Source organism: Solanum lycopersicum, chromosome 4, assembly GCF_036512215.1.
Source record: "Solanum lycopersicum chromosome 4, SLM_r2.1".
NCBI lineage: Eukaryota > Viridiplantae > Streptophyta > Magnoliopsida > Solanales > Solanaceae > Solanum > Solanum lycopersicum.
In genome coordinates, this window is record NC_090803.1 from 50,789,561 (window position 1) to 50,813,380 (window position 23,820).

The 23,820-nt window shown below is 38.6% G+C and overlaps 1 protein-coding gene across 1 annotated transcript; it reads left to right on the forward strand.

The window, feature by feature from the left end:
• The first annotated feature begins 21,887 nt into the window (after positions 1-21,887).
• On the forward strand, positions 21,888-22,665 carry LOC104647059 (uncharacterized). Its single transcript, XM_010321626.2, has 2 exons — positions 21,888-22,240; positions 22,545-22,665. The coding sequence occupies exons 1-2, from the start codon at positions 21,888-21,890 to the stop codon at positions 22,663-22,665; spliced, it is 474 nt and encodes a 157-aa protein (XP_010319928.2).
• Positions 22,666-23,820: the final 1,155 nt, after the last annotated feature.

Consider the following 23,820-nt stretch of genomic DNA (forward strand, 5'->3'; position numbering starts at 1 on the left):
CCACCACCATCATTCCCACAAAGATTGGTAAATAAGACCGAGGATTGTAAATACTGGTGTTTTATTACTATGTTGACATAGCTTTCCATCAAATGTCCCGTTGATAGAAGTTCTTCCACAAATGCTCGGTTATGTCAAGTTTATGAAACATATGGTTACTAAGAAGAGATTGGTAAGTTTTGAGGATGATAATCGGATGGAACATTGTAGTGCTATTGATACAATGTATCTAGTGCAAAAGAAAGAAGATCCGAGCACTTTCACTATTCCATGTACCATCGGGTTGTTACACTTTGCTATAGCACTATGTGATCTGGGTGGAAGCATAAATCCCATGCCTCTCTCTATTTACATGAAGTTGGGTTTAGGTGACCCAAAGCCTACTATGATGCGGTTATTGATGGCCAATCAAACGATTAATAGACGTATCAGGATACTCTTTGATGTGTTAATGAAGGTGGAGTCATTTATATTTTTGGCTAATTTCGTGATTCTTGACTGTGAGATTGATTTTGAAATGTCTACTATTCTTTCGAGGCCATTTCTTGCTACCGGTCGCGCCTTGGTTGATATGGAAAAAGGGCAGATAAATTTTAGGTTGAACAGTAAAGAAGCAACTTTCAACATTTGTAGGTCAATGAAGCAGAGTGATGAGCTCCAAACGATATCTACTAGTTCTTACAGGGTTGAGAGTATGTCTAATGCACAAATCAAAGAGCGTCTTGGTGTTGAGGCACTAGCGGCAGTGATCATGAATTTTGAGAGTGATTGTATTGAGGAGTATGGGTCATTGGTTATGGAACTTGATCGAGGTGACGTTTGTTCAAACCAAAGAAATTGGAGTTAGATATGAAGCATCGCGAGTCTCCACCCACAAAACCATAATTTGAGGAGGCCCCTAAATTAGAGCTTAAGGCTCTACCACCTCATTTGAGGTATGTATTCTTGGGAAAAGATGAAACTTTGCAAGTGATCATTGCATCGGAGTTGAATGTGGAGAAAGTAGAGTGTCTGGTGGAAGTGTTAAAGAGGTTCAAACGAGCCATTGGTTAGACTAATATGGACATTATTGGGATTCCACCCGGTATTTTTTCACATAAAATCCAACTCATGCCCGATCATAAGCCAAGTATTGAGCATCGAAAACTATTAAACCCATCTATGCGAGAGGTAATGAAGAAGAAGATTATTAAGTGGTTGGATGCCGGAGTTATAGATCACATAGCAAATAGTAGTTGGGCATGCCTTATTTAGTGTGTGCCCAAAAAGGGGAGAATTACGGTGGTACCTAATGAGAAGTTTGAGTTTGTTCCAATGAGGCCGGTGACTTGATGAAGAGTTTGTATGGATTACCTGAAGTTTAATGCATGGGCTGGAAGGACCATTTTCCTATGCCCTGCATGGATCAGATGTTAGATAGGCTTGCAGGAAAAAGGGTGGTATTGTTTTCTTGATGGTTATTCGGGTTACCATCAAATCTCTATCAAATCGGAGGCTTAAGAGAAAACCACTTTTACTTGCCCGTGTGGAACTTTCGCGTTCAAGAGGATGCCTTTTGGGTTGTGTAATACACTGGCTACTTTTCAGAGATGTATGATATCGATATTATCTGATATGGTGGAAGACACTATTGAGGTGTTTATGGATGATTTTTCAGTTGTTGGAGACTCCTTTTAGTGTTGTTTGAGTCACTTGGCCGAGGTTCACAAAAGGTGTGAAGATTGCAACCTTATGCTGAATTGGAAATGTCACTTCATGGTGAAAGAGAGTATTGTATTGGGTCATCGCATCTCATAGAAGGGGATAGGGGTTGATCGATCCAAAGTTGAGGTGATAGAGAAACTTCCTCCACCTATCTATGTAAAAGGTGTGAGAAGTTGTCTTCGGCATGCGGTCTTCTACTGGGGGTTTATTGAGGATTTTTCAAAAATTGCACATCCTTTGTGTAAGTTACTTGAGAAATAATTTAAATTTTATTTTGATGAATCTTGTCTGAAGGCATTTGGAGAGTTGAAGGAGAAGTTGGTGTCTGCACCCATTATTATTTTCCCGGATTGGAGTATACCATTTGAGGTGATGTGTGATGCTAGTGGGGTTGCGCTTGGTGTAGTCTTGGGACAAAGCAAGGATAAAATCCTTCACCTCACTTATCATGCTAGTAAGGCCCTAAATGAAGCACAATGGGATTACACTGTGACTAAAAAATAGCTCCTTGCGGTGGTATTTGCTTTCAAAAAGTTTCGCTCCTATCTTCTTGGCACGAATTCATAGTGTTGAATGCCTTGAATCGGACCCGTTACAACAGAAAGGACGGGGTCTTGCTGGCCGGTCAGCGAGTCGGGGGGTCCAGGGGGGCGACGCTATGGCAAACCCTATTCTGTAATTCTGTTTTTGCCTCTCCATAATAAAACTGCTCCCTCTCTTCCCCGTCGACGTAGCCAATTTATTGGTGAACCACGTAAATCTGTTGTCTTGTTTTTAGCGTTTATATTTTCTCGTATTATCTCGAATTCTGCATAACACATAGTGTATACTGACCACTTCGCTTTAAGATATTTGATGGCAAAGAAGGATGTGAAGCCGAGGTTGATTAGATGGGTACTACTATTACAAAAGTGTTATTTTTAGGTGAAAGATAGAAAAGGGATGGAAAATGAAGTTGTCGATCACCTATCCAGATTAGAGGATGAAGCTACGCGAGAGTTGGGTGAAAAGGCAAAAATTGATGATACCTTCCCTGATGATCATGATTTGTCTGCTTCTCATTACTTAATTCCATGGTTCACCGATTCTGCAAATTATTTTGCTAGTGATATAGTTTCATCGGACTTGTCCTTCCATCAGAGGGAAAAGTTCATTCATTATGTGAAAAAGTTCTTTTGGGATGAGCCGTATTTATACCGGAGTTGTGTTGATGGGCTTATTCGTCGTTGTGTGCCGGAAGTTGAGATTCTACGTATTTTGGAGGCATGTCATTCCTCGCCTGTGGGTAGGCATCATCGTGGTATCCGGACTGCTCATAAGATTTTGCAATGTGGGTACTATTGGCCAACCATCCACCAAGATGATCATGACTTCTCCAAGGCATGTGATAGATGCCAAAGAGATGGAGGTATTTTGAGAAGGCAAGAGCTCCCTTTAAATCCCATTCTAGTAATTGAGTTGTTTGATGTATAGTGCATTGACTTTATGGGCTTGTTTTTGAGGTCTCATGGGATGAAATATATTCTTGTGGCGGTGGATTATGTGTCAAAATAGGTCTAAGCCATATCACTTGCCAACAATGAAAGGAAAAGTGTCACCGGGTTCTTAAAAAAGAACATATTTTCCAGATTTGGCACACCTAGGGATATTATCATTGATGGGGGTCACAATTTTGTAAAAAGTTATTCAAAGGTTTATTGGAGAAATATGGGGTTCATCACAATGTAGACACTCCATACCATCCGCAAAACTAGTGGGCAAGTTGAGGTGTCCAACAGAGAAATCAAGCAGAGTCTGTCAAAAATGATGAGTGCTAATAGAACGGATTGGTCAAGGAGTCTTGATGATGCTCTATGGTCATACCGGATAGCATAGAAGACTCCCATAGGTATGTCTCCATACCAACTTGTATATGGGAAAGCTTGTCACTTGGCGGTTGAGTTAAAGCACAAGGCTATGTGGGCGATGAAGAAACTGATGATGGATTTGAATGAAGCAGTGGATCAAAGACTTAATAGGTTGAATGAGCTTGATGAGTTCTCCTAAAAGCATATGAAAATTCAGCCCTCTACAAATAAAAGATGAAGAAGTACCATGACCAAAATATTGAGAAGCGTGAATTTGTAGTTGGGGATTTGGTGCTTCTGTTTAACTATAGGTTGTGGTTTTTTCTGGGAAAACTCTAGTGCAAATGGTCTCTTCATCACGAAAGTGTTCCCACATGGAGTGGTTAAGTTGGAAAACAAGGAGGGTGCAAGGTTCACCGTCAACGGGCCGTGAATCAAGATCTACCTTGGACATGCGGAGAGTGCCCATAATGTGGTTGAGCCATATTACCTTGATGAAGTCTGAGTAATCAAGGGTCTTACGGCGTGCCGCAACGTTAAATCAAGTTCTTCTTGAGAGGCAACCTAATGTGTATCCTCTAGCCAACAATACGTGTGTCATTTCTTTTTAGGAATAGTTGCATTATTTCGTTCATTTTGATTTACTCAATGTAATGTGTAATTTTCTTTTATAGTCATTAGTTTATTGGCTAGACAGTAGTTTAGAGTCCGTGTCTAAAAAGTGTCCAGAATACCCAAAACGAATGGCTTAAAGGGTGCTAAACGTGCAAGGACAAAAACACAAGAATTCTGCAGAAACTGGTCTGGTGCGCTGATCTACGGATCAAGCGACGAGCCATCATTCCATCGACGGACCATCGATAGTATCGTATGTCCCAAGTATTCTTTTGAATTTTCTTCTAAGTTAGGTCACATGACAGATAAGTCGATGGACCGGAGGCTGACTTACGATCCGTCGACGAGGAATCGTTAGTTCCTAAAACCTGTGACTCGACCTGACCCGTCTGGCTATATAACAAAATACCCTTTCAGTTACCCTCCCACACCTTTTAAAAGTCTCCCTCCAACCGTTTCCCTCCCCTTATTCCCTTATTCCCCCATTCAATTACTCTAAATTCTCTTCTGATTTCTTATTCTTTCCACTTCCCAAAATTCCCATAACCCCAGTCCCCCAATTCCCCATCCATTTCCAACGTTTTTCGGTCGGTGTTTGAAGGCGGGCATGTCGGTTGTTGTTACAAATTTCACCCACACATTCACTCCACTACATCGTACATGTATGTCATTTTTATCGGATTAATGAATTCACGTTCATTTGCTTGAGAAATCGAATAGATTGTATGTGGAGCTTGACTTAGGGACAACTATACATGTGTAACTTGTAAAAATTGACTTCCATGTCCCTTAAAATGATAGAAAGTGCATGGGTTGGGGGTACAAAATGCCTCAATGAACTCTGTCTAATGTTTGTTTTGTTGTGTTTCAGACTTAGGGCTTGATAGTCTCTTAGAATCTAGGATCAAAATTTGCAAACTCGAAACCCTAGAAATGACGAATTTGTTTGTTGATTGTTATTGAATGTTATGTATCTTTGTATATGCTTGAAATTGTCCATTTGAGGGGTGAAAAATATTGTCCAAAAAACTTGTTTCTTACCGACAGTACAAGACCCCGTTTACGAATCGTCGATAGTTGAACCCCGTATTTGCTTAACTATGGGACAACAAAAGTGGACTGCGGTCCGTCGATTGATTGAAGGACCGTTCTGCACGTCCGTCGTTCCTAACTGAAACCATGATTTCTGAAGCATTCTGAAATTTTTCAAGTGTCCGACAACAAAGTGGACTATAGTCGTTTGATTAGTCAACGGGTCATTTTGGCACGTCCGTCGTTTCTAACTGCAAGTCCTGTGGACTTGTGACATCTGAAATTTTCTAATTGTCCACCGACATACCTTATCGATGGACTGTCAATAGTGTCGTCTCCCAATTATGCATATTTTCTTGCACTGACATCCAAATAGAAAGAGGTGAAGTCACAACAAGGCACGGAAATGCATGATCAAAGTTCAAGGAATATTAAATAATGTTCTCTTCAATTATTCAAAATTTTAAGTTAGTATTCTGCTTGTGTCATCCAGGATGATGGTTCGCATCGGGAACAATAGACTCGGATCGTGATAGTTTATTGCTCAGGGGGAGTAAGGAAATTTTTTTTATTTAAGAAAATCTTTATATGGTCTAAAGCAGAGTCCTCATGCCTATTTTGGAAAATTTAGAGATGCAGTTCAAGAATTTCGGTTGAAGATGAGCAAGTATGATCATTCATTTTTTTTATAGACAATCAATGACTGATTATTGTTCTAGTTGTCTATGTTCACGATATTGATATTACAGGAGATGATTGTACTAAAATTTCTTCTCTCAAAGAAATTTTTACAGGCCAAGTTTCATACAAAAGACTTGGGACGGTTGAAATATTACTAAGGTGTAGAAGTAGCTAGAAGCAAGAAATTGATTTTCTTACCTCATAGGATGTATGTACTTGACCTACTAGCAGAAACAGGTAAGTAGAGGAGCAAAACTGTGTGTCACACCAATGGTTTCTAATGCACATCTTACTAAAGATGATGCAGACCCTTTTAATGATCCAGGAAGATACAAAAGGTTGGTTGTGAAACTAAACTACCTTACTGTGACTCGACCATATACAACCTATGCAATCAGTATTATCAGTCAATTCATGTGTGTACCAACTGTCAAACATTGAATGCTTTGCAGATGCAGATTGGGCACGATAAAGAATTGATAGAAGATCGACTACTAGCTATTTTGTCTTTTTTGGTGCAAATCTAGTATCTTGGAGGAGTAAGAACAAAATGTTCTATCTTGATCTAGTATAGAGTACGAATATAGATATATGGCTCAGACCACTGTTGACATCCAATTTTGACCCTCCCCGATAAAAATTAAATAGCGAGCTTCTTAATTTAAACGATTTGAAACAATTAAGTTTAAAAGATTTTTAAAAATATTCAAGATATTCTAAATTAGTCGTATCGCTCTTTCATGATTTTTTATATCATACATGTGATTCAATTAATTGCAGATACGATTAGTATATATTTTATGCTTATACAAAAATCACCTAAAAACAATCTACTTAAATATCATCTAATTAGTTTCGTTATATAATAGTATATACTTTAATTTGTTTTGTTTGTAATTTAGTTAATTATTTTACCTTGTTAAAATTAAGAAAGCTTACTAATTTAGTTATTCATCTATTTTGGCAAGGAGTATTTTAGCCTATTTTGTTAAGACCCAAGTTGGGCCATGTATTGGGAAATTCCCAATCCAAAATCAGTCCATCAATAGAACAGCCCATTTTATCCAATTTTCCATTTCTAGTTTTCAAAGAAATCTCAAGCCCAATCTCCGAATCTACCCAGCCTTTTATAATTTCCGACCTAACCCATCCCCATTTCACCTCAAGTCGGCCCTGCCCCATCTCTTCCTTAAACAACAATGTTAAATCTTCCCAAAAAGTCGATTCCCCTTAAAATAGAGCAACATAGCACCAGTCGTGTGTATCCTAAATGCGACCAGCAGCAGCTCTAGGCGGCAAACACGTGAGCGACGCACGCGTCTCGTCTTCCCAATGTCTCCTTCTCCTTCGCTTGTACAGCTTTACAACAACGAAAGATTTTTTTGTTGTCTTTTTCCATCACCCCTGCCTTCGTAAAAACCCAACAGGTCACGTGAATCGTCCTTGGTGATGGGAGATCACGCCGCGTAGCATTCAATGACGATCGTTCAATCTGGGCCATCTGTCGTCCTTTCCCGTTTCGGATTAGAGTTGAGAAATTCCAAAAAAAAATATACTTCCCCTCATACGGAAATCTTTTGAATTTTGAGAAAAAACTCGAAATGGGTCCTTTCTTGGAATGAATTTTCACCCGCCTTTGACCTCAAAACCCTAATTTCCTCCTATATATTTGGTCTTATTCACTGTCTAAAGGGGGGATTATTTTTTGGGGTGAGAGAAAAATTCTGGGAGTTCAAATTCATGAAGGCTATTGATTAAAAAAATTGAGAAAGAAAGCAGTGCGAAAATATACAAAAAAAGACTAGACCTTGATAATCATAAAGAAGAAAAAATCGAATGATATATAGCAAGGACTCCTTGGTTGCCTTACGAGTTTGGTTTGCGTGATTAGAACCTTCTCTTGTATGGATTGGAAGAGGTCTAGTCCTACTCGTTTCGTCCTAGGTTGCTGCATTTCAAAAGGTAATATTTCCTTATCCTTCTCGCCCTACTTCGATTCCCATTGTCATGTGGTAACTTGCTTCTATTATATTTTTTTGTCCCTGTTTGTTCTCTCCTCTGTTTTCACTTTAACATTATTAGATGGGAACTGGTTCATTTTGAAATACAAAGGTTGTTTCCTACTTTGTATGGATGCTTAATCGGTTATCATTTTTTAATTTTATTGTATGGGTTAAATATAGAGGGTCATATTTGTGAGTGTTTAAGTTCAAATTCATATCGTTTTGGTTATGCGTCTTATTTTGATTTTTAACCAGCGTTCAAGCCTCGTGTATCTCTTGTTTTGTCTTTGTTTCTGATTTTCTTGCTTCTTGTTTAAGTATAGTGGAATATTTCATTCTATTTTTAAGGTTATTTTTTGCTAGCGAAAAAAATAAAATAAAAATAAAAAGTATATGTAATACATGTTATATTTTTATGTATACTTGTTGCTATTTGATTAGCAAGGTACATGACCCAAGTTCTAGCAAGATGTGTTAGCCTAGCTATTTCTTTAAAGTGTTCATCTGTTGACTAAGCACATCGAGCTTTAGCGGGATAAAATTTTATTGAGTTTAATGCTCATCTAGGCCTCGATCGAACCCATTTAATATTATTTTGTTCCAAGCTAATTTAGCACTTGTCGATTACTGCATATATTTCAAAATCTATTTATGTCCTAACCCCCTTTGTTTGCCTCTGGCTACTACTGGAAAAAAGATAAAATAAATAAAAGTGTATGCCTGTTTCAATTCACCGCATCGAAATTTAGTGTCATGTGCGAATACGATTTATGTCACCTCATTTAGATCTCTTATCTCTTTCGCACTTAGGCATATTTGGAGCATTTAGTAAGCTTACGAGTGTCAGCTCTATTTGTTTTAGTGTTCTAGATTTGCTAAATTGATGTTATATTTTCTTGACACTGTAATATACATTATTGTGGCCCGCTTATGCATTGCATATTTAGCTTCAAGAAGTGGTATTGATTCTCTGCAGACTTTAGCCATATTACTGTTCATTGCTCCCCATGTGCGTATAAAATATTTAACTGTCATGATCATGTATTCCATATCATTCTTTAGTTTTATACTTTCAATGATTCACCGGCTTATTGTCATATAATTTTCCCCCTCATTTTACTTAATTTAGTACCCGCTCTCCCCTACAAGAAAGAAAGCTAATTCATTTATTTGCTTGTGTCCAATTCATAAGTTGCTTTGGGTGCTCAGTTCATTTTAGATATATGATCCCTTTTGTTCCTTCATGTTCCTGTGTTCACATGCTTTAATTGTAAAATTTGTTAAATTGGTGTTAGCATAATATTTAGCTCGAAAGGTTCAATGTTTACAGTATGATTACTGAAAATAGTCATTGCCAACCATTTTGTTGTGTTGTTTAATTTTAATTTGATTGTTCCACCCTTCAGAGTTTGTTTAATTGGGTTTTATAAGGCGCATCCTTTCATATCATTTTTCAAGATATTATTCTTTGAATAATAATCCTTATTTTCTTGTTGCATGTGAATTTGTTCGAGTTAGTCATCAACTTCTTTTCCCGCATTACTAGAGAATCGTAAAGGCCCAAACCTTCTTTTTTTAGTCCAGCAGCCGCCAAAATCGATGAGTGGGTCCTGAATGGAAGGAAATTAAAGTGGAAGGAGTTGAAGAAATCGGGTCATGAGGGTCCAAAAAAATATTTCTTAAATTTTTTTGTATTTTGTTGTCGTTAGGCCTAAGCCTATTTAGTTATTTTATTTATTGTATCCTTAGAGTTTAGGGAAGGTATTAAAATGAAATGGGTCAAAAACCCAAGACGAAACGATTCCAAATACCGGTCCAGGCGGACAGAAATCGGATTTGGACCCGACTCTCTCTCGCTTTTACTTTACCATTTATTGCTTGTTGATACTTGTTGCTAGTTTTAGGGTCGAACCTTTAAGATCCTCGAGCAGTGCTATTATATTTTATTCGCCAAGTCTAAAATTGATCGACTTCAAATAGACTAAAAATGATAATAAACAAGTTTGCAAGTTAAAAGTTGATGTATCAGATATCTCAAAGAAATTAAAGTTATTTTATCCAAGAAAGTTAGTTGCCGCAAAATCATATAAACGGATATAATAGGTGCCTTAAACACCTTCCTAAAGTATAAATATGTTTCTCAAACCCCTTCAAAGTTTTCTTAATGTTTTTCTGTTTAAATCTTTTCAAAAACTAAGTTTTCTTGCTTTTCCTGAAGAAAATTAAGTGGTGACTCTCTAAAAAGTATCAAGGCCATATAAAATTATTTTCTGAAAACATTATAGAACAGAAATGGTGACTCTGCAGGGCATTTTGAGTATTCTAACCTTAAAACTAACGTGTTTTGGCCACATGAAATAATTGTTGATTTGTTTCTTTATCGCATTATTAAACTTGTTGCACTATAATGACATTTTTTCGTCAAACGGCAAATAGTTACATTAAGACAAATAAAGTAATGTGGCTTACCACGAATTCTTTTAGAAACACACAAGTCATCATATGGAGGTAACAAAAAAATAGTTGCCTTGCGGTCATCCAGTGTCGTTTTGTTAGTTTCACCCCGTCGTCTGTCCGACTCGAATAACCGACAATTTTGAAATTAAGGTAGAGCGAAACTAAAAACGAATCTAAGCATTAGCCTAAGATCTCTTAATACCCAAGGCGTATTAAGTCTATTTAGTTGAAACCGCCAAAATCATATCCAAGGTCTCTAACCTCACGACATATCATTTTGCTTAACATTTGAATGATATACTTGTGGAAACAAAATGTAAGTGGGTAAAATTAACTGGTTTTTGTTTTGTAAGTATGAATTGATTTCCAAGATACGACATGGTCGTAGAAGCACTGCCTCTACTCAAGATGTGGTATAGAAACCTTGACAGAGATCACAAAAGAACCCTCAACAATTATGTGGGCGCCCTGACCAAATTGATCAACGTAAATGGTTAGCCTGAGCTGATCGAAATTGTCATGCCCCGAGCTACCCCCGAGACGCGGACACGGAACGTAGGACCACAAGTGATCCCAAGCTAACCCTGATTGCATGATCATGAGCATACTAAAGATAATAAACTGATGTGGAAGCTAAATCATAATTAAATCTTAAAAGATGGGGAATACCCATATTCTATAACTAAGATATTTGAAAACAATGAGTTCAATACAAAGGAAATATTAACTCAATACTAGGCTGAATCTAACTATGTCTAAAATAAGCCTCTAAAATGGACTAGAAATACTGGGACAAGACCCAGCTAAATCTAGCAAAAACTGAAACTAAATGACTAATAACTAAAATGAACTTCATGACTGTTGTCCTTGGAAATGAGGACTCACCACTGAATTTGTTGAACTGGAGATTGAAAATCTATCTATGCGTGATCTGGATGCTGAGAACCTGAACCTACATCACAAGACGATGTAGCACACGTATGCATCAAACTTGAATGGTACTGAGCATGTAGGATAGAATAAAGCTGAAATAAAACTTAATTGAACAAGCATAAAAGAAAGTATAATAAATTGACATGATAAACTAAATTCTGAGTTGACTGGATGCAATGACCAATTTATAACATGCTAAAACTAAATACTGAATAAATTGATAAATGGTCAATGCAGAGAGTCTGAGTGAACTGTGGGAGCTACTAATAACCGATATAAAACCACATGAGCTAAATTTGGAGTTTGATGTATACGCCCCATCGAGAGGACCCAATATACCCTACCAAAGGTATAAAGGCATGCTAGCGTGATCACTAAACTGATTGCCCATAGAGGGGACATATAACCTACTTGGCTAGTAGTTTTTGGACTATTGGGAACGCTAAACCCTAGTCAAACTCGGTATTACGCTAATCTTAATGAATTCTGTAAATTTACTGATTATGTCTGAGTTTCTATAAATAATGGATAGTTCAAAATTGAACATGCAAACTGACAATGTAATAATTAATCTGGTAATTATGCATTTATAACTGAGGCATATATATCTGAAGTGTCTAAAATATCTGACCTAGCATGTGTAATTCAAGAACTAAAGAAATACAAAGATAGGGTTCTGAAATCCATACGATAATCTGAGTAATAACTTGATAATTTGATTTGGAACATATATTAACAAATTCATGAAGTTCTATCAAAGTTCTAGAACCCATAGGTCTAAGCATGATATTGGAATCAAGAATTTGACTTAAAACTAGGGACCCAATGGGTGAAAGGAACCCACTAGTGCAATCCCACATGCCTGGTAATAAAATCCATAGAAAAATACTTAAGTTCTGGGGCTGGAACTGCTGGAATTTGTTGCGTTCTTTAACTAGGGTTCTTGAGCTTTTTCTCCTCTCTTGCTTCTAATTTTCTATATTTTTATTTAATGATTTGACTTAGATAGCTTTTAAATATGTTTCTAGGCTTAAACTAACTAAAATCTGATTATTTAGGGTCCAAATGATGTAACTTAAGGTTTAAACGAAGTGGGAAAAGACCAAAAGACCCCTGGTGTAAGTTGTTGTTGGACCAAATGACGGTCAGGACAGACGGTCCATCGTCTGACCGATGCCCCATCAATGGGTCCATCAACTGGACCTGTTCGACATGACTTTACTAAAATGGGAATAACTTTTTACTCGGAGGTCTGATTTAGCAAGGTCGGTGGCTATGGAAAGATAATTCAATTATTTATATGTAGGTGGGTCATGGGACACCTAATTCATTTTGTGCTAAGAGTTATGAACATTTGAAGTTGACCCAATTGCATTTTCCCTTAAGTGTGTGGAAATTTTCTACCGACGGACCGTGATGGTCATCCGTAGATCTTGTTAAAGAGTGAGTAAATGAGGGTCTCGATCGACGGTCACAAACTACGGACCGTCGTTTGACCTACGGATCGTAAGTTCGTCCGTCTTCCAAGACTTAGACAATTTTCTTGGGCTGAAATTTTTGGGAATTTCTGATCCCAATGATGGTTGTGTAGAACAGACCGTGGATCAGGCTATGGTCCGTTGACGCTACCATTGGTTGCACCTGGAGATTTTTTTTTTTGCAAAGATGGTTTTTGGTTTATTTTTTCTACGGGGTGTTACATAAGTCTTCACTGGTTATTGGGACAATGAGAAAATGGTGTTCCAATTCATAATTGTAGAAATCATCCCGATAATCGAGGAACTTCGAGATTGCATTGACACAATGGGTACAGGGCTAGAAAGAAGAGTGAGAAAACAAGAAGATATATTAATCCCTAACAAACCTATTGTCGAGAATAAAACAAACTAGTTCAGGCTAAGAAGAGATAACAATTACTAGTGCAAAGAATCTAGCATATAGTTCAGGGATCTCTACGTCAGATTCGAACGCGCGATATTTTATGCAAACTACAACAAATAGTTCAGGTTCAGCTACATAGAATGGAACGAGATCCGACCTTTGGTATTTGTCTTCGCATTATTAGGAACAATGGTCTTTCCACACGGCTTGAGCTTGAGTATTAACAATCTAAGTGATAATGTTTGCACACACTTTGTTTAACGTGTTTGAGAATCAATGACAAGTAAAGTATTATTCCCTTGCTCCGGTTATACTATCAGATATGTATCGGGCCTTAGGGAAATGCAAAGAAGGACATCGCTACTTCCATGGATGCAACCTGCTCCTTCAATGGTGGATTTTAAGTCATCTAGCAAAAGGTCATGGGACTTAGGAATCGCATACTCTGGATAATAAGAACACTTTCAAAGAATTTAACCATATGTTATTTTGGAAAATATGGAGAATCGAAGGACCAAAGAAAGATAGGCTCAGATTTTTTCCGAGTTAAGAGAGGAAGATCTTCAATGGATGCTCGATCACTTCATTTCAAGGGAGTTTATCCTGGGGGGCGCAGACAACTCGTACTTCTACTACCAAGTATTTGGGGAATCCATCCTTACGCACCCTTCTGAGTCCTACGATAGTTTGGGAGAAGGCAAACCACACCTCGAGAGGCGTACAATGGCACCTATGTGTATGACATTGGGGATGACATAGTGGATGACGCTTTAGAAATACTGAGGGAATGGAAAGGGGCTAAACGGATGAAGAAAGACACCATTGCCGCAGATCGATTTGACGCTGGTTATGACAAAACCTATAAAGTTTGGCTGAAAAAGAACATAAAAAGTATCTCCTCTCAAGTCCTTAACAGTTGTCGCGGTGTGGAAAACAAAGAGGCCAAAGTTGTGATCTAGTTATAAGAGGTAAAGTAGGAAGCCCGAGAAATGTATGCCAAGTTTATTGAAAATCAAGATGCTCTTGAGAAGAAAACTCAGGAGTTGATGAATTTGACTCATGGGTCAAAGAGAAGATAGAGGGATGCAATACAACGATTCAGAAGAGAAAGAACGCCTGAGTGAGGGTTGCCTGATAAAAATACGATGCATGTTTAGTAGTACAACACTCAGGAAAGCAGCGGAGGAGCAGGGCCATCAGAGACAGCACAGTGGACTTCGCCCATTAGTGGATTTTTCTATATATATTTCTGTCATTTCCGTATATTTTCCCATTTATTTCCCCTTGTGAACTTAACTATTCATTTGTGAAAATTGTTTGGGGGGAGGGGTAATTAGTTGGTTTAATTCCACGGTACATCGTTCAAATGTGCTAGGCCTACCCTTGGCATTAAAGGGTCCCCTGTATGTTTAAGACGCGACATATGTGTTTTTAACTGTTTATGTGAAATGTTTCTTTGAATGAGGACATTGCAAACCCACTCCCTAACAGAAACTTCCAGAAATATACAAGTCACTACTACAAAGTCAGACAAAATCTTCCAAGTCTTGAGTTTCCCAAATGAAACAAAAATCTTATCTCCAGATCTTAAAACACTATTTTACCATCTTAGGAAAGGTGAGATCAAAGCTATGGACAAAGGAAATGGTTTCCAGACTGAGCCAACCGAAGAAGAGATGATCGACATACGGAAGCAGTGCGGAAAGAGACTATTTGATCTAGTGTTCCCTTATGAGAATCCCAAATAGGAGAACATTGAAAAAGTTATGAGGAAGCGGTCGCCCGCAAACCTTCTCTCGAAGGATGTCTGACGGAAGCGGACCAAAAAATCACTCTCAAAGCATATCCACAAGAACGTCAAACAAAGATAGAATCCATCTCGTGCCCCCTCATTTTCGAGCATTATTGGGCCAGGCATATGTTGAGGCCCATCGAAAGAGCATCTTCCCAAGTGGGATAAGGGATCTCCGAAAGACTTGTGAATGTCATCCCAACCAGAAAGGACACACAATAGAGGAGTGCATAGAGTTTAAGAGTGCAGTCCGTCATTTGCTCGATATGGATAGTACTCCGAACAGTTGGGTTGACGGCGTCATCATTGTATGTGATGAACCACGGCTTGACATAACAGTCACTGAGGGGACAATATTCTATTGTTGCTCATTCACGCCTTTCAAGGAAACAATTTTGGAGGTCTATTCAGAGTTGGTTCAAAATGGAGTTTTTACCCCTTTCTACAAGGACGTGGACTTGTTGTATTCCATTTTGTTTGAAGTTCAAAAATGTTTCCCCTATCACAATGCCATAAACCACAACATTTAAAATTGTCTAGCCTTCTGCCATGACGTGGAATATCTTATCAACATAAGAAAGACTCAAGTCGATTTTGTTCCCCGTTGCTGATTCTACAAGAAGAAGAAGAACGGCTGAGATGGGGCCACCGTATATCTTTTAAAAGCTTTGTTGTTAATGAATGAATGAATGAAAACAAGTATTTCCTTTATTCAAAATACGTAGGACCTAAATTCTCCTTGTGAGATATATAGGCAACCTTTCAAGGCCCGGCCCCTATTTTTGAAAATTTCATTCTCCCCCCTTTATGCTACAAGAAAACATGAGGCTCAAATCAACAGACGTTAAAGAGATGATGCAAGAAGACCTTTGCTTAACGTGATCTAACCTTTCTGAGATATTGTCAAACTAAAACGAACAAACTCCTACTTATTCTAAACATAATTTCCTTTTGTTCGTGGGTTAAGACGTCCTTAAACAAAGAAACTTTGTGTGTTTATCTTCTCTCTATGTGATATCCTGCATTCTATATTCCGAACTTAAACCGACAAATCTGGCTTTGAGTTGTTTTCCTCCTTGGAAACTTTCAAACTAGTTTGTATTCATTAAACTGGATGATCATCTATACTTCACTAGATCCAAAGGTCCTACAGATTCGTCCCCTGACCGAAATTCAGACAAGGGAAAAGTGGTGATGGGAGACAATAACGAAGTGATCAGTATTAGTGATGTTGTGGTGGCTTAACCCATCATAACGGATCAGAATGAAATGATTATTTAGCTAATGCAACAGATCATTGAGATAAGGATGGAGATGCAAAAGAGACAGGATCAGGCTCCACCAGGTTTTACTGCTAACGTTGCTGATGGGAGACATCCTCTCTACTTCCCCTCACAAACATGGATTCGGCTCAAAATTTGTTGTCTCCTCCTGCTCAAAATCCCTCCGTCATCGATTTGACTACCTAAAATCCTTAGTATGACTCAGCATCTTACCAGACTTCACCACCTTCTCAAAATAACCATTCCCAAATGCCACCTCATACTCAAAATACCCACCATCAAACCGCTTCACCACTGCAAAACCAGAATCAAAACCAAGACCAAAATGTATTCCACCACCAAAACCAAAATACTGATCCCCTAACCTATCCGCAAAACTACCAAACTACCCAGAATGCTCAAAGTCCTTCTGTAAACTCACCCCTACCTAAAAGAATAACCTTCCAGATTACCATCCCAACTGAGCACGTTGTGCACGGCTCTAAGCTAGATCATTACGAAGAGCAGTTAAAAGAGAGAGGAGGGCAAAGGAAGAGGCAAGGGTGGATATAAAATAAGAGATCGGGAAAGCAATGAAGGAATTCCAATGCATCCCCGATGTTTTTGGTCTGAACTATGAGGATTTGTACATTTATCTAAATCTGGACCTCCCAGAAAGGTTCAAGATTCTAAAATTTGATATTTCCAAGGGAGTAAGGAATCCTATGACCTATCTGAGAGCCTACTACGACCAGCTTGTCGGGGTTGGTAGATATGAAGCTTTGCTGATGTGACTCTTTAGCCAAATTCTATATGGGCAGACTCTCGAATGGTTCACTTCCCATGAAACCAGACGATGGCCCAGTTGGAATTCTCTGGCCAAGGAGTTTATCGATCTATTTTCTTATAATGTGGAAATTGTTTCCATCGCTAATCCCTAGAAAAGATGAAGTAAAAGTCCATTGAAAGCTACAAAGAGTTTTCATACAGGTAGAGAAAAGAAGCGGCTAGAGTAAGGCCTCCTATGTCCGAGAAAGACGTAGTTGAAGTATTTGTACGGGTTCAAGACCCCGAATACTACGACAGAATAATATTGCTCGTTGGAGCAAAATTTGCTGAAATATTTAAGGTTTGTGAGACTATCAAAGATGGGTTGAAAACCCAGAAGAAAAGAGAAGACATTTCTACGGTCTCTTACGAGGGGAGGAAGAATACTAGAAGATCATCATCCTACCAAGGTCGCCCTCGACATTTTGAGAATTCTTACCATGCTTGCTACGCGCAAGCTAGTTATCCAAAAACTCCTCCTCCTGTCTACCACAATACTACCTCCACATACCCAAAGCCCCCCTCCAAATTACAAAAATTGATCTCCCGTTTACAAAGATTCTTCTCCACTTTACCAAATTCCATCCCCTATTTACCAAAATGATGTTTCTTTACATCAATGTGCAGTCAAACTACAGAGCACCCCCACCAGTATATCAAGTCCAAGATCTTGTATACCAAAATGCCCCCAAAAATTACCAAGCTCAATCACCAAATTACCAAACAAATCCATATCCAAGAAGCCAATCTACCCATCCAAATACCCAAAATTATCAACAAATGTATCCTCCCCAACAAGGTAGCAATGACCTCCCTCGACCAAAATTCGAGAAGAAACCCCCAGAAACTTTACCGTGCTTGCTGAAAGCCGAACAAAGTTGTACGAGAGACTGACTGCGGCTGGATATATTCACCTGGTGGAGCCCAAGCCAGTGGATACTAGTTCCAAATTCTACAAATTCAATCAAAGGTGTGTATATCACTCCAACAGCGTTGGGCACGATACTGAGGACTACATCAACCTCAAACAGAAGATTCAAGATCTAATAGACCAAGAAGTGGTTTCTCTTCAAACAGTCGCACCCAATGTCAACACCAATCCTTTGTCAAATCATGGAGGCATCAATATGATAGAGACGAATGATGACTAGTGCGTGACAAAAGTGATAACTGTGATTTCTTAAGATGAGTTAGAAAGGGTTATGGCCTCGCTGAGCGTTAAAGAGAAAAAAGGAGTTTGTGATCCTGAAACCCGTAATGGGTGTTGCTTTGGTGTCATTCGAAGCTCCTGATAGGCCAAAGTTGTGATTGAAATCACTGTCTCTCAGGGTATAACCCGATATGGGAGGTTTTATACTCCTAAAGAGTTGACTTTTGGAGGACATAAGAAGGATCAAGCGAAAAGGTCGATAAGTGAGGGCGAAGCGGAGGAATTCTAGAGAAAGATGCCATCAAAGGATTATTCGATCGTTAAACATCTAAAGAAAACCCCAGCCCAGATTCCTGTATGGGCCCTATTGATGAGATCCCAATTTTATAGACAGGACTCGAGGAAGTATATTGATGATACGTATGTGCCCATGGGCACAAGCAGCGATCATGCGGCAGCTATGATCAACCAAGTTATCCGAGGACATTGGGTTAGCTTTTGTGATGAAAAGTTGCCCTTTAAAGGAAGGTCGCACAATAAGGCATTGCCTGTCACTGTCATATATAGTGAAAGAGTCATAAAACGTGTCCAGGTGGATGATGGGTCCGGTCTCGACATTTACCCACTGTCGACTCTAAGGCAGTTAAGGTTTGACTTGGGAAAGCTGGAACAAAACCAAGACAATGTAAGAGCCTTTGACGGAGTACAAAAAGACACGTTAGGAGCGGTGAATCTAGTCATCCAAATGGGTCCAACAGAGTTCAGTGCGTTGTTTCAGGTCTTGGACATTGACACCAGCTATAATCTTCTTTTTAAAAGGCCTTTCATCCACATGGCTAGATTTGTGCCTTCCAGAGCTGGTTATTCACAGCGAAGGAATTCACTCCGGCACGCATACACCATTATTGATGAAGTTTTGTGAGGTACCGATTTATACATGGTGGAGCTGGTAGATGCCACTTTTGAGGATTCGGCCCCACGACCTCGTATGCCTATCGGGTACAAGATGATCGCCATGGTGATGCTATAGAATGGGTTCGAACCAAGTTTCGGATTTGGAAGGAATCCCCAAGAAATTATTGAGCCTATTCTAGTCCCCGTAAAAGGAGCGAGATATGGTTTGGGTACATCCACACGGATGATGAGAGGAAGATGAAGAATATCAGTGATCAAGTATTGGTTAAGATGATCTCAAATCTGTATCAATCATTTCAAGTCCGGGAGTGCGCCGATCATGATGGCCTAGGGGAAGGAATCTGTGATCTTTTTTAAGAGATCGATGCTTTCATATAAGAAGAGGTCGAGCTAGCTGGCATCTGGGATGCTCAACCTGGAGAACAGCTGCAGAATTGGAATTCCACGCTAATCTTGATTCCCCAATCATCTTGGTAGAAGGACATTGTTTATGCATATTTTGAAAATTGGTGGCGGTCCGGAAGAGGCCTGAGACCCACCATTTTGCATTTTTTTTAATCGCTTGAATTTTAAAATTCCCTGTGATGTTTAAAAAGGAAACATGGCCCTTTGTCATGGCCAAAGTTTGCATTGTTTTTCCAATTTGAATGAAAGCCTCTTTTATTAAAAACTTTTTTATTTACTTATCTGCTATATATTACTTTCCTAACTTTGTCTATTTATGGTTTCAGTAATATTAATTTTAAACCTGTCAATGTCATTGTCATGTCACGAGCTAAATGAACAAAATGAGGCAGGTGATGACGAGGCTGAAGAATACGAATAGGAAAATAAGGTGCCGGAATATGTTGCTGAGGTGGAATATGTTGCTGAGGAATTTCAACAGTTTGAAAATTAGCATAAGCCGAATTTGGAAAAAACTGAAACTACGAGACCAAAAGTGTGTTCCAGAAGTCAAAATCAGTGTTCATTTGAATGAAGCTCAAAGAAAGGATCTAATTCATTTGCTAACTGAATACGTTGATGTGTTCATCTGGGAGGTCAGCGATATACTAGGGCTGAATACCAATGTGATGTCTCACAAGTTGCCGATCAATCCGGGGTTCAGTCCAGTTAAGCAGAAGGCTCAGAAATTCAAGCTTGAGTTAAGTTTAAAGATTAAAGAAGATATGACCAAACAGATTGAGTCTCAATTAGTGGAAGTGATGCAATATCCTACTTGGTTGGCAAATGTTGTTTCGGTTGCCAGAAAGGATGGGAAGATCAGAATTTGTGTCGATTATAGAGATCTCAACAAAGCCAATCAAAAGGATAATTTTTTGTTGCCAAACATTGACATTCTGATTGATAACTATGATAAACACGAAATGTAGTCATTTGTGGATTCTTACCCAGGTTATCACCAGATTATGATGGATGAGAAAGATTCAGAAAAGAAAGTTTTTATTATGCCTTGGGGCGTATATCATTACAGGGTGATGTCATTTGGTCTCAAAAATGTTGGCGCTACTTATATGAGGGCTATGATGACCATGTTTCATGACATTATTCATAAGGAGATTGAGGTGTATGTAGATAATGTCATAATCAAGTCTTGTGAGAGTTTGGACCACTAAACGCATTTAAAGAAATTCTTTGAGCGTCTACATCGATAAAACATGAAGTTAAATCCCACTCAATGTGATTTTGGGGTGTCATCCGGCAAGTTGTTGGGATATATAGTTAGCAGAAGAGGTATTGAGCTCGACCCTTCCAAGATTAAGGCAATTCAAGAGCTACCTCCTCTGAAGACTTAGAAGAAGGTGATGAGTTTCTTAGGACGGTTGAACTACATCAGTCGATTCATAGGTCAATCAATTGTGGTGTGTGAACCCATCTTCAAGCTATTGAAAAAAGACGCTCTGACAAAGTGAACTAAAGAGTGTCAAATTGCTTTTAATGCTATCAAGAACTATTTCTCCAATCCACAGATATTGGTTCCTCCGCGAGAAGGGAGTCCATTGTTGCTGTATTTTTCCATCTCGGATAATGCATTTGGGTGAGTGGTTGGGCAATATGACGAGACAGGGAAAAAGGAGCGAGCAATTTATTACATAAGTAAGAAGTTCACTCCATACGAGTCTTGTTATACTCTTTTGGAAAGACCGTCTTGTGTTTTGACGTGGATAGCCCATAAATTGAAACATTATTTGTCTTCTTATACAACATACCTTATTTCCCAGATGGACCCATTGAAGTACATTTTCCAGAAAGTGATGCTGACCTGAAAGTTAGCTAAGTGGAAAATGATTTTGAGTGTATTTTATATTTTGTATGTGACCCAAAAGGTGATAAAAGCGCATGCCTTAGCTGATCATCTTGCAAAAAATCCTGTTGATGAAGAGTATGAAACGCTCAAGACTTACTTTCACGATGAAGAAGTATAGTTTGTGGGTGAAGATATTTCTAAAATATATCCTGGATGGAGATTATTCATTGATGAAGCGGCAAATCACCAAGGAAAAGGTATTGGACCGGTCTTAGTGTCAGAGTCCGGTCAGCACTATCCCATGGCAGCTAAACTCCAGTTTAATTGCACGAACAACATGGCTGAATATGAAACTTGTATCCTCGATCTGAAAATGGCCATTGACATGAATGTCCATGAGTTGTTGGTTATTAGAGACTAAGACTTATTAATTCATTAGGTTAAAAAAGAATGGACCGTGAAGAACCCAAAGATTACGCTATACGTTCAGTACATACAAAAGTTGTGCAAAAGATTCTGTAAGATTGAGTACTCCCAGAATGAAGAATGAGTTGGTTGATGCTCTTGACATGATCTCCCCAATGATTAAACATCCAGAAACTTATTATATTGATCCTTTGGATATAGAGCTGAAAGAACATCTGATCCATTGTTCACATGTTGAAGCAGAACTAGACGGTTTGCCATGGTATTTTGATGTGAAGAAGTATTTGGAGTCTGGGATTTATCCTGAAGATGTCACATCCATCCAGAAGAAGTCGATACGCCGTATAGCCCTCAACTTCTTTCTAATCGGACAAATCCTTTACATGAGGACTCCAGATTTAGGTCTTCTCAGATGTATCGATGTTGTTGAAGATGCAAAGCTTATTGAACAAATACATGCTAGCCGGTTATTTTTGGATGACCATGGAGCATGATTGTTACAAGTTTGTGCAGAAATGTCATAAATGTCAAGTTCACGGTGATTTGATCCGAGTGCCGCCTCACGAACTCAATGCTATGAGTTTGCCTTGGCCCTTTGTAGCTTGGGGCATAAATGTCATTGGTCCAATAGATCCATCCACCTCTAATGGACACAGATTTATTTTGGTTTCTATTGATTATTTCACCAAGTGGGTGGAAGCAGCTTCGTACAAGTTAGTGACCAAAAAAGTTTTTTTAGTTGATTTTGTTCGCAACAATCTGATATGCAGGTTCGGAGTACCAGAATCCATCATTACGTATAATGGTGCAAATCTCAACAGTCACTTGATGAGAGATATATGTGAGCAGTTTGAGATTACTCATCGAAACTCAACCGCGTATCGTCCTTAAATGAATGGAGTTGTAGAGGACGCCAATAAGAACATCAAGAAGATTTTAAGGAAAAGGATTGACAATCACCGAGGTTGGCATGAGATGTTACCATATGACTTGTTGGGTTATCGAACGACTATCAGAACATCGATTAGAGCTACTCCATATTTCTTAGTATATAGAACAGAAGCAGTCATACTTGCTGAAGTTAAGATACCGTTTTTGAGAAGCATACAAGAAGCTGAATTGAGTAATTATGAATGGGTCAGCAAGTAGACTGACAAATTGACACTGATTGACGAGAAGAGAAGGGTTGCCGTTTTTCATGGCCAACTATATCGATAGAGAATGATTCGAGCTTTCCACAAAAGAGTAAGAGCCAGAATTTTTTGAAATTGGTCAATTGGTCCTTAAACACATTTTTCCTCATTAGGATGATTATAAAGAATAATTTGCACCGAATTTGCAAGGGCCTTACATAGTTCGTAAAGTATTATCTAGAGGTGCTTTGGTCCTTTCGGAGATAGATGACACTGCATGGCCGAAACCGATCCACTCAAATGCTGTCAAAAGATACTAAGTGTGAAGCTTAGTTTGTTATTCGGTCGTTTCCTTGTATGCATTTTTTTATTGCTTGTAATTTCTTTGTTTAAATTTTTATTCCTCTTGTAATGAACTACTTCTGACCTAAATTCTCAAGAATTAGATACATAGGCGGTCGATGTCGGCCTCGATCAATTTATTTGTAAATTTCTTATTATTGTTATCCTTGAGGGGAACTACGTTTGACCTGATTCTTGTCTCGACGAGATAGGTAAGCGCCACAAGGGTTCGGTCATATTCCGCATTAGATTTCTATTCCTCTTTACAATAGAAACTAGGATAGAATTTTTAAGAGGGACTCAAAAATTCTCGAGAAAATATTTTTCCTCAACAAGTCAAGACTGAAGTTATTTTGAGAATTTGAAACTGGGAAATTTTTTTTGAGAGGATCTCAAAAATTTTGTGATTTGCCCACCTACAGTTAAAGATAAGTCAAGACAGTTAACTAGGACAGAAATTTTGAGGATGGACTCAAAATTTCAACATGGATTTATTGACAGTCTAAGGTGACTTTGAATACCTCCAGCGAATGATCAGATAGCCCACAAAGCATCAGATCCAAAGAAGTTT